The following is a 12,269-nucleotide window of genomic DNA, read 5'->3' as shown; positions in this document are numbered from 1 at the left end:
TCTCAGCGAACTCCAGACATGAAATGTGGCACGTGAAGTTGATGAATGTGAGGTAACTTGGGCTCAACAGTTGACAGGTCTTACCAATTTACATGTTGGGTCCACATCCTTTGTATAGGCAACACAGAGACCTGTTAGTCGTGGAAGGTTCTGTAAGTTCTGACCAGTGGTCTTCACGCAGTGTGACTCATGATCAGGGTGATTTATTTTTTGTTTGGTCGTTTTCTAGGACGTAGCCGCAGAGGTGACTGCTAAAGAACTGTTTGACTGTCGACTAATCTCTGTGCCCACACGTTTTTTCGTCTCTATGTACGGTCCCAGACAAACTAAGCCCCTCATAAATAATAATGCTCAGCTCACGACACGTGCAGAATGTCCTGAGCAATTGAAAAAGTGCGCAGTTTTTGAATTTTCGCAAGTAACATGGTGATCATTATTCTGTTGGAGACTCTCAGCGAACTCCAGACATGAAATGTGGCACGTGAAGTAGATGAATGTGTGGTAACTTGGGCTCAACAGCTGATAGGTCTAGCCAACTTAGATGTTGGGTCGATATTCATTGTACATGCAACACACACACCTGTCAGTTGTGGGCAGTTTTGTAACTTCTGAGCAGTGTCCCACACGGGGTGCGACCCATTAACAAGGCGATTTTATTCGCTTCGCTAGTTTTCCAGGAGGTAGCCTCAGAGGTGACTGTTGAAGGTCTGTTTGACTTTTGGTAGACTCTCTGTGCCTACAGGTGGTTTCTGGTTTCGTCTCCAGGTACAGACAGCCTCAGAAAAACTAAGGCCCCTCATATATAATAATATTCAGCTCACGACACGTGCAGAGTGTCCTGAGAAATTGAAAAAGTGCACAGTTTTTAAATTTTCGCAAGTAACATTGTGATCATTATTCTGTTGAAGACTCTCAGCGAACTCCAGACATGAAATGTGGCACGTGAAGTAGATGAATGTGAGGTGACTTGGGCCCAACACTTGATAGGTCTGGCCAACTTACGTGTCGGGTCTATATTTACGGTACGTTCAGCAACGATACCTGTCAGTTGCCGGCGGTTTTGTAACTTTTGATCAGTGACCTCCAGTGGGTGTGACCCACTAACAAGGCGATTTTATTCGCTTCGCTAGTTTTCTAGGAGGTAGCCTCAGAGTGTTGAAGGTCTGCTTGACTGTTGGCAGACTCTCTGTGCCTGCAGGTGGTTCCGTCTCAAGGTACAGCCTCAGAAGAACTGAGGCCCCTCAGGAATGAAACGTCTGAGCCCACGACACACGCAGAATTTTTCACCAGTAACACGAGAGTCGTCATCTCGTCGGAGACTGTCTGGGAGTTCCAGCGAAGAAAGGTGGCACGCGAGGTCGGTGGACGAGCCCGCGGCAGCCAGGGGAGGCGGCCCGGCGCCTCCGGCCGGCGGCGCGGGGTGGTGGTCGGCGCTCGGGCCGTCACTGGACGACGCAGCGGCCGACGTCGTCGCCGGTGGCGGCGCCGATGCCGACGCTCCGGCGCACGAGCGCGGCGAGCCGCGACGCGCCCCCCGAGCCGGCGAGCCCCGCGTCGCGGCTGCCGCCGCCGCCGCCGCTGCTGCCCAGCGAGCAGGTCTTGGTGCGCATGATCATGAGGTCGGTCCGGATGGAGGGCCGGCGCACGTTGGGCGCCACGACGCCGCACGCGTCGCTGAGGCGCCGCTTGATGGACAGCGAGCACTTCTTGGAGCGGTGCTGCGGCGCGGGCGGCGGCAGCGCGCACGGGCTGCCGAAGCTGGGGTGCAGCCGGCGGTGGTGGTTGGGCGCCATCTCCAGCGGCAGCCCGGCCGCCAGGAACAGCTCGTAGAACAGGTCGTCCACGCGGATGTTGCGCTTCGCCGACGTCTCCACGAACACGCAGCAGTCGTCCTGGGTGTTGGCGTACGCCGTCGCCTCCTCCACCGTCACCGTCCTGCCGACACGAACGGTTTGCCCCACGTCAGTCCTGCAATCTTGCACAGTCGCAGCGAAAAAGTGCATAGAAATCTGAACCAGGGATGCAAAAAACTGACCAGTTAAAACCGATACCAGTATTTTAGTTATGAATTACCGGGTTCGATTCCCGGCGGGGTCAGGGATTTTCTCTGCCTCGTGATGACTGGGTGTTGTGTGATGTCCTTAGGTTAGTTAGGTTTAAGTAGTTCTAAGTTCTAGGGGACTGATGACCATAGATGTTAAGTCCCATAGTGCTCAGAGCCATTTTTTAGTTATGAATTACCGGCATTTTTCGGTTCGAGGGACATTTCGTAAATAATGTACAGGTAATAACCCGCCAGGGTAGGGGTAGCCGAGCAGTATCGCAACCACCAGAAGCACTACGGCAACATGCTAAAGATCATTTTTGAAAGAATGGGTGTCGGTTAAATATGTGGAACCACTACAACACCTTGAACGAGAACGAACAGAACAAAATTAAAAGTCACTTGTGTTCTTATTATTATTTGCTATTACCTTGCTTCCGAAACTTCTATGTTACACGAAGAGTTTTTTTCAAAATATTTTGTTCAGAATTACTCGTGTTCGACTTCCAAAGCATTTGTGTGATTCAAGAAGAATTGTTAAGTTTTATCAGTGTTCAGTTTCTGCTCAGAGAAGAGGTTTCTTTGTCTCTCTTACATCGGAGAATGGGAGTTTTGTGTTAAGATCTCTGCACACTTAGTGCTATGACCCAACATGGGACTAGAAAAAAGGAGTGGGAGGGGTTTGGGCCTCGACGCACTGCCAGTGCCGTAAAGAGACCCCACTGCTAGTGCAGCGAGTACCACGCCCTGACCTTCCAAATATATATATATATATATATATATATATATATATATATATATATATATATATATATATATACGCGCTGCTTCCTGGACTCGGGTCGGCGCGCCGGCCCCGGATCGAATCCGCCCGGCGGATTAACGACAAGGGTCGGTGTGCCAGCCAGCCTGGATGTGGTTTTTAGGCGGTTTTCCACACCCCGCTAGGTGAATACCGGGCTGGTCCCCCCGTTCCGCCTCAGTTACACGCGTCGCAGACATTTGAAACACGTTCGCACTCGTGAAATCGATTTACTTTAGATGCAGACAGCTGGGTGTTCGGGGTGGCGGCAGGAAGGGCATCCGGCCACCCCTAATGCTAACCTTGCCAAATTCGTTCTAACCACGCCGACCCTGCGATAGCTGCGAGACTATGGCGTAAGCGGCAAAAAGAAAGAAAGCACAGGTCGGTAATACTGTGGCTTGTTTCATGCAACAACAATTAAAATTACGCCATATGTAGTTGGTAGCTTGAGGAAGAAGCACATATTTTTGTTTTTTCCCTGTGTACTGTAACACAAAATTGGCAAGAGGTAGAAACGGACCCAGTAGGGGTTTTGGATACTGCGACTGTTCAAGGCTAGAGGTCGTACATCAAGATGGAAACTTTACGCTGCAGAAACCCGACAGAAATCCACAGTTCGTCAAGTGACGTTTGTGGTGAGTTTATAGTAGACCGTAATAGAGTTTGACGTAGGATTAATCGTTTTCGTGGTGGTCGCATGAACATAGACGATAATCCAAGACCCCGAGGACCAAAAACTTCAACAGATGAACGAAGTGTGAAACTTTTGGCAGATGCTCTTGTAGAAGATCGCACAGACTTTTGAGGAATATTCCCATCATCAGTTGAAGAAAAGAAACATTTCTACAAGATGGGTCCCACTTGCTCAGACAACGATTCTACCATGAAGGTCAAGGATTCTTGTGTCGAACTGTCGCTGCTCATAAAACCTGGATTAGAGACTTTGAACCGCAGTTAAAATCACTGTCCAATTAGTAAAGAGCTTCAGAGCCTACACGTCCAAAAAAATTTCGACGCGCTCAATTAAATCAAGCAAATGGTGACTTTTGTTTATGAATACCAAGGGAGCATCATGACAGATACAGTCCCAAGTAGAATGTCTCAGCAGTGTATTATCGTAACTTCACGCAAATCCTGCGCAGAAAAATGCACAAAACCCGACATCAGTTTCTCGAGGCTGGGCCACTCAATATCCACAATGCCAGCCCGCATGTCGACAATTTTGCTGTCCAAAAATTGCGTGAATACGGACGGGAAGCGCTACCACATCCTCCCTAAAGCTCGGACATGAGTCCCCAGGCTACCACTTACTCGCGAAGTTGAAAAAAACCTATGGGTGGGGGTCGTTATCTCTCTTTGAAAGACCTTTCTATCACTGTTACCCGAGCCATTGGAAAAATGAACAGAAGTGATGGTCCGGATGAAATAACAGAGCTTCCGAGACGTTAGGATTCCGTCATAGGGAAGCAGGGAGACTATACTGAAGGACTGTAAACAGATACTGAAAAAATAAACGTGTAATTAAAAAAACTTAGTGTGCATTGTTTATGAAATGAATTTGTTTGGTCTCGGTTATAGCAGGTGTTTTTTATTTTTCACTAATGGCCGAGTGAAAAAATGAAATATCAATCAGCCACAGGTAAAATTTTTAGTTTTTAAATAAGCATTTTTTTAAAATGAGTAATTTTTATTCGTAAAATTTGCATTGGTTTGAAATACTGCGTTATAATAAAAAATTGGACGAGTGACTAGCGCTGTTTCAATGACAATGTCGACAGAACCGATCACATGGCATTAGAATTGGTAAAGCATTACTGAGAAACTAATGTCCTTTTTGCCAAGAGTCGTGGCTTAAGGTACGCGTGTACACCCAGTGTGCAAGACTCTCCCCAACCTGGTCTATAAGGCAATTTCTCGCTACCATCGCTGGACATCGGTTGTATTGCTGAATGGCATCAATCCTAGCCTCGAAATACTTTTACCAAGTGACGTAGCAATGAAGTACAGCGCTTAACTTGCTTTAAAAAATTAAAGATTTGTCTTCCATTTATATGAAAGAATAAAACAGAAAGGAGATTATGGTAACACTAATAAATTAAATACTTAACAACAATTCATTCACAGTATACGGTAGCCGATCTGCTACCTGAACCCGCATAATATGCCTTTATCGGTTGTAGCACTTAAAAACGGACAAATTAACTCGAAATACAGAGTTCTTCAACTTTAGTTTTTACCCTTTAGCACAGACTCAAATGGAGGTATGATCTCCGATTACAGCATGATTTTTGCGCAGAGTTTCAAAAAAATAGAATCAGTATGAGAATACTGGCGACTTTTTGTACAATTCCACCACTTATCGCTTCTCGAGAAAAGCAGCGGAAGGTGGATGGACTAAGGTTTTTTTCTTATTTGCCTATTTAATTTAATATTTTGATCCCATTAATCTTGAAACAGGGAGAGTCAGTTTTTCTCAATCTTCGTTCGATTTCTACGTTTGCTACAGGAAATAATAGGAATAAAAAACCGAAAAATCGATGATTTCCGAAACCAGTTATTTTGAGCGGTTTTAACAGTCAGTTTAAAATGGCGTGGAAAGAAACCGATATAAGTGAAAGGCGGTTGTTTCAGTGAGAGCCGCCATGCATAACCTGAACTATTTCAATGGATCGTAACTTCCTTCCGTAAGCTCTTAGAAATGGCAAAGTTGTTTTAATGAGCTCAGTAGCTCTGGCAGAATCAGAGATCCCTCCCGTTGTTGGCGAGTTGATTGTTTCTGCGCAGTGTTTATCTTCTCTCTGGTAGTGGGAAGAGCCTCTGCTATGTTTTTGTAGCTCTATAAGCTATTGTTCAAGAAAATACCTTAATGTATTGATCAAAATAATACTTAAAAATATCAGAACAATATTTTAAAATATAATTGAAAAAATTATAAAAGAATGAAGGTAGGGTCGAATATGCTACAGTGTCCTTAGGAAAACTGATATCAGTGGTACAGTTTTATGAAAGTCAGCTGTGAAGGGAAGCTTGGAAGCAATGAATCAGATATGTGAATGAAGTGCTGGCTAAAGTCTACTAAGTAGTGAGGGAAAATAAGCTCTCCTACGATAATATAATGCTGTTATTAGAACAGTAAGCATTAGCTATGTTTCTGATATAACCATTTGATATGTGGAAAGCTTTTTGAGGAGAGATATTGAAATAGATTTGAAATAAAATTTACAAGATCACAGATGAATTACTAATTTTAACAGATTTTGCCTTGTATTCAATGAGTTGCGACACAGTCGAGAGATTAATCCGCAGTGATACACGAAGGTATTCATGTATTTATTCCAGTTATAGATGACAATCCTCTTTTTTTTTCATAATTCTCGTCAATAATCGCATTCTTCAGACCTAATAAGATGCTTCATAGAATCAACAAGTCCAATAAAACCCTGTGTGTGGTATTTGTATTACTTATAAATACGACGAAGCTTTGATTGCACCATGTTTACATACGCTGACTCCCTATGAATATAAAACTGTGTATATTCAGATCTGAAGTAATGACCGACATTAATAAACTTGTGTCAAAAAATTGCTTGACGTGTAATTGGAATAAATATGTAAATTCAGCAATGTAGATTCAGAAAAGTATTCAGCGACTTATTTTTTACATACGAAATATAGTAGGTAACTTTTGGCTTACGTAGCATGTGGGGCACGTGTTGGTCCCGCCGCGGACTTCTAGACTGAGCCACACACAACTGATTTCATCAAAGTGTACAGGCCTGAATATGGCGTTGACGCAACGTCGAAACTAGTAGCGAAGTAAATAAAAAATCTTAAGTACAGCTGGAGGAATTTCATTTTTAATGAAAATTATACCAGCTGTGTCCCACCTTAATCCAGTTTAAATATGGATGTACGAAGATTGAATGAATAAATTTTTTTATTGACATTTAGGTCTCTTCCCACAGAGTCATCAATATACAATTTCTAACCTTTAATACTTAATTCTTGAAACTTCTTAGTATGTTTTTAGCTGGTTTAAGTAGGTCGTACGTATAATTTTCGTTGAATTACTTGGAGAAATATAACTAGGTCGAAAATTCAGAATCAGACGTAATGTGCTACTACGTTAAGTCAGCTAAAAAAAGAGCAAAATTGTGACAAAACTGCAATGTAAGCTACATACTACATACCTAGATAGTTAATAGATTTGCATTGCTAATAGGAGCACTATCAACACAGATGCTGCATAGGTCCTAGATGGGTCAGCTATAGTTCCTGTATTAACTCGTGTAAATCAACAGGCAAATTAAAATTTACAACTTTCTTCTACTTCATTTTAAGAGTAATTCATTGTATCTTCTCTCTGACTGCACATCTCTAAATAACATGTTTAACTTCTCTGCACACCGTAAGAGAGAGACTTCCTTGTATACCCTGTAGTCCTTGTCGCTAGGAGAGTCAGCGCAGATGCTGAAAAAGAACATTTTAACGCAGCCAGACGCCAAAACAGTGTTACAGATTGTTGTCTTCAATAGTCGCATACAAAGAACAAGTAGTACACATCCTTCGTAATTCCACATTCACAAAGTTGTGACTCAACAGCATGAATGCAGTGTAGATGCTGTCTGAAGTAAGCCTGATTCTGCCATAGCAGCTCTTCGTGCACCTAGGTTTGCTTAGTACTGCTGGTGATATAGTGGCATAATGTTGCCTGTTATTTTCGTGGAATCGGCCAATTACTTGCTCTATTCATGTCTTCTTAGTTGTTTATGTTTTAGTAGAAAGTCAAGCCAATACTGTAATATTGCTTTCTTCGTCGTCATATATTACCTGTTTGGCGAGACTAACTGCAATTTCGTTTCCTTTTATCCTACAGTAGCCATTGATCCACACATTTTGAATTGCCGTTTATTGTTTTAGGTTTATCTCAATAAGTCTGCTATTCTGTATGCTAAAGAATAACTAATTTTTTCCGAGGTTTTTGTTCTAGCTGAATACAACCTGATAGTTTTTTTTTTGGGGTAGCATTTTGAGTAGAGAAAAGAGCTTCCAGGATTGCGAATCGTTCCGTGGTAATGGTTGTGAAGTACCTTGTTAGTTTGAAACTTATAAGATATTACGTTCATTGTTCCATAGGCATTGCCTGCGCCATCTTCATTTTTGAATCCATACGTGTAAACAATAGCCGCACTATGGAAATCAAATACAAACTGTCGGTGCTAGGGTCAATGATACTTCCGGTTCTAAAGCTGAATTCTTAAAATGGTATTCAAGACGTAGAAGTTTTATTGGGGACATTCATTTTGTTTCAAATCGTTCATAGTCTTATGCATACAGATACAATAGGCGGCGTATTCTTGTTAAGTCTTACACTAGTTTGTCCTGAAAAAATTGCTCACGTTTCATATGGAATTTTTGACCAAGGTACCTTCTTATCACTTCAACGAATGGTCGTGTGTTGATATAGATGCCATGGCTCCAGTGAAAATTATAATAGGTTTGTATTATTATTAATGAACGTAGTTGAATCACCTGCTCTCGAAAGCACTACTTTTGCCTCTATGATGTATATTTATCTTTCATATAAAGAAAGAAGTTATCTCTGAATTAATCTGTTCCACCACGGTCACAGTCTGCTAACTTGTGAACGATGACCATGGAAGTAGATGTGCCTTGTATGTTTTTCATGCTTGCTAATACAGAACGTTAAATGTTTTGAATAATGTTTTCGTTTGATTGATTGATTGAGGAGTCATGGGACTAAACAGCGAGGTCAGTTCCGCGAATGATGTTTGTGACTGAATACATACGGTTCTCGTATAGTACTTGTAGTATTCACTGCTGGTTTTTCAGAATTTCGTGACAGATACGTCTTTTCCTTCTCAATTAGTTTAATGCTCTGGATCCTTTCTTTCTGCCATCACAGTGTGTTGGAATTTATTAGGAACTGAAGTTTATCTATCAATGAGTAATTTTTTCATTTCACTGTTGTAGATAATTTTTCAGAGTGACTTAAGGTTAAGTCTGTGGTCACGTTGTAACTCTGTGGTCTCGTCCTATTGCCTTCTATAGAAAAGAGTATAAAACCGGCCTATATTACAAATACGTTTTATGCCATCACGTTTGGGTGTAATAATATTTCAGAGCACATGATAACCTAGATTATAGATACAATGAAAATAATGACAGTACATAAAATCTCGAGCTTCTGACATGTAATAGTTATATTCAACTCAAGGTACGTTGGCGAATTGTTGAGTGCTACGTGTCATCGGTACTACTGTGATGGGGTAGACTCTTGGACAATTGAAACATTATCCACAAATAGGTTAAAGGCGTTGAAAACGGGGTTGTGACACCGCATACTGAAGATGTCCTGGGAAGATCATGTGAAGTACTCCACTGTGTTGGTAGAAATCTTGAAGTCGCCATTGAAACACCATCAAACTCAGGAAAGCAGCATATTTTGGGCCTGTAGTCAGAAGTGATAAATACACAGCTCACCACAGAAGGAAAGATAGAAGTAAAAGTGGAACTTGACAGATAAGAGTTTTTCATTGTTGCAGAATCTTCGAGAGTGGCTCGACATCTCAGATATTGCCACATTGATTAAAACAGTTGGGAATAGCGAAGAATACTTCAAAATGGTCAGGAGGTGTCTGTGAAGAGACACACTCAAAGAAGAAGAGGCTATGATACTGTGCTGTTTCAAAGCATAAACGTAAAAAGTAGTTATCAAAAACATGTCATCTGTGACACGATTTGTTGTAGCACTATTTCGAGAAATGGCACATCGATGGTTAAAAGTAATACCATAGATTTAAAACTTAAGTCTTAGTTGTGGATTGGATCATTGATTTAATCACAGATTTTTCACAGCTGAGGTGTGTGTGGATCTTCACTGATTATGTAAAAGTGAGAATTTCGAGGTGAGCTTGGAACGTATGGAGGAAAACAAGTGACTGTTTGACATTTCAAGTCACACTATGCGGTGTATCATACGTTGTGCCTTTGATAATTGACTGTCTACGGAAGGAAGGGATGTGGTTTCGATGCCGATTTTCCACACAATTATAACGTTTCCAGAATGTTCATAACTGTTGGTTCACATCCGTTGCCGCATAATTTTTCAAGAAGAACCCTCTTCTTTGTGTTAAGCGCTATTCCGCCTTCTCAAACTTTTCCGTGATTTTCTTAGCGCATCTTCGACAATCGAGATTAAAGATTAAGTAGCTGTTCGATGCACGTTCATTTTCTGGAACTAATTCTGTGTGGTCTGCGCAGTCTCAAAGTGCCCTTGGAGAGCGCTGTGGTCGAATAATCGCCCTACTGCGTCTGTAGCGTGTGATCTAATGGATCGCTTCTTAGCGTGCTCAAGGTACGTCGGGAAATCCTGGCAGTGCGCTGTATCATGAAGTGCGTGTCCCGCGTAAGGAAGGTTAAGTAAGGGAAGGGCCCAGAATATTGCTGGTCTGCCCTGAACTTCACTTTTGCACCTCCACTGATTACAGCCAAACAGATTGCTTGAAACGATCTGTATTCATTGTGCACCGAATATTTTGTTTGACGTAGGTTATACCAGGAATAGGTGGGCGTAGGGGAGGGATGGCCGATGGCTCTAGTTCTCCAGTTACATGATTTACAGCGCTGCTAGTCAGTTGATAGTAAAGCTTTGTCGTGAGTGACACGTCAGTGCTTCTCTGACTCTTTATTTCAATAAACAGTATTTTTCATGATTTCAGTTTTTAATACACCTTAATATTATACAGCATATCAATTTTTTTTCGTGTTTTCTTAAGTTAGACTGTGAGAAGTTTCGAGAACTTACATTTCAGGGCTTGATAGGTTGGGCGCATACCGTCAGGTTGTTTCTTTTTGCGTTCTCGTCCACCATGTTTGATGACACGCTATGTACTCTCTCCCTGCCACATGGGAGAAATGGCTACACCTTCTTTGGGACAGTTAGCCACTCCGTAAAAATCTGTTTATTTTTTAGTTTCTAGGGGAATTCACTTTTTTTACAGATGCCAACTAAGTACGTCCCCAAGACTGGTTCTGCAAGAGGCAGATGGAAAGAAAAAGACCTTCAGATTGCTATTAATAAAGTATAAAATGATGGTTATTCAGCCAGAAAAACTTCTGTAGAGTTTAATATTCCAAGGAAAGTGCTAGAGCGAGAAATAAAAACCGATTGTGATTCAAACCTGTTTGGTTTTAGCATATATATATATATATATATATATAATATATATATATATATATATATATATATATATATGTGTGTGTGGATGAGATGGTTTCAATTAAACAACTGACCAAGCGTTGTTATAGCTCAGAGATGATCAAAGATAGTTCCTGTAGCTACAATCGTCTGAAAAGGAGAAACTATTACCGTGCTAGCATGTTGCTATGCTGAAGGGCTGTTTCTTCCTTCTTACGTTGTCATGAAGGAAGTTAACACGAGAAAAGAATGGAGGTGTGGGTAACAAGCCACCAGATTGTGAAATAGTGCTATGAAGGAAAACTGCCTACGTGATTGCTGAGATATTTCTCCAATCGCTAAGGGATCATTTTTTCCCTTATAAGCCCATTGGAAATGTTGTGCAATTTCTGGATGGCCATACTTCACACTCTAACTCTGGATAGCTGTTGGGGTTTGCTGAGATGAACAATATCATTTTAGTTTGCCTTCCCAGTCGCACTACGCATTACCTGCAGCCGCTGGACCGATGTGTGCTTACATATTATATTATTAATAATATTATTTTTATAGTGCCGCAGCAAAATGGCGAAGGAATCATCGAGATCCGACGCCATAAAGATTATAATTTGGCTTCTTCATGAATGTTGCGCAAAAACAGTGACGCTAGCAAATGCTAGATCTGGATTCAAAGCAACGGGGATATATCCCTTTAAACCAGATGCAATTCCGTACTACGCATTTAGATGTGATTCAGATGGACTTGGTGGGGAATGAAACCATCAACCCATCAGGCCAAAGATCGTTGAAAGAGCTCGTTATCTCTGCCTCAGTCCACTACTAGAGCTGACACATATGTTACAGCAGACAAACGTGGTGAAACCTTCCCTGGAAGAAGAGCCCTGTAACCTCAGTCTGGCCCCTCTACCGAAGTAGACGATATTTGGCCTGCGCCTTTCAGTGGAACAAACTACATCACATCAATCAAAATACTGAACAATATTTCATCGATATCGACAAGACTAAAAACCCAAAATAGCAAACGTAGAAAAATTAAACCTACATATTTGACGTCAGAAAAAAATATTAAAAAGTTAAAATTAAAAGTTGATGAAAATAGAGAAGAAGGTAGGCTAAATGGAAAAAAAAATCGTAAGGAAGGTTTTGACTGAGAAGGAAGCTAAAGTGACTTCAGACAGTTCTGATTCATCAGAGAAAGT

At 41.7% G+C, this 12,269-nt stretch overlaps 1 protein-coding gene across 1 annotated transcript in view; it reads right to left on the bottom strand.

The window, feature by feature from the left end:
- Positions 1-812: 812 nt before the first annotated feature.
- The window catches only part of LOC124605991 (GTP-binding protein Rhes), a 621,089-nt gene continuing 609,632 nt past the window's right edge, over positions 813-12,269 (bottom strand). The window contains exons 3-4 of the mRNA XM_047137953.1: positions 1,562-1,935; positions 813-838 (exon numbers count right to left, since the gene is read on the bottom strand). Coding sequence (XP_046993909.1) covers positions 813-838; positions 1,562-1,935 — 400 coding nt within the window. The remainder of the gene's footprint in view (positions 839-1,561; positions 1,936-12,269) is intronic.

This window comes from Schistocerca americana, chromosome 3, assembly GCF_021461395.2.
Source record: "Schistocerca americana isolate TAMUIC-IGC-003095 chromosome 3, iqSchAmer2.1, whole genome shotgun sequence".
NCBI classification, from domain to species: domain Eukaryota; kingdom Metazoa; phylum Arthropoda; class Insecta; order Orthoptera; family Acrididae; genus Schistocerca; species Schistocerca americana.
Note: the sequence above shows the minus strand (reverse complement) of the source record. Positions and strands in the feature narration are given on the sequence as shown.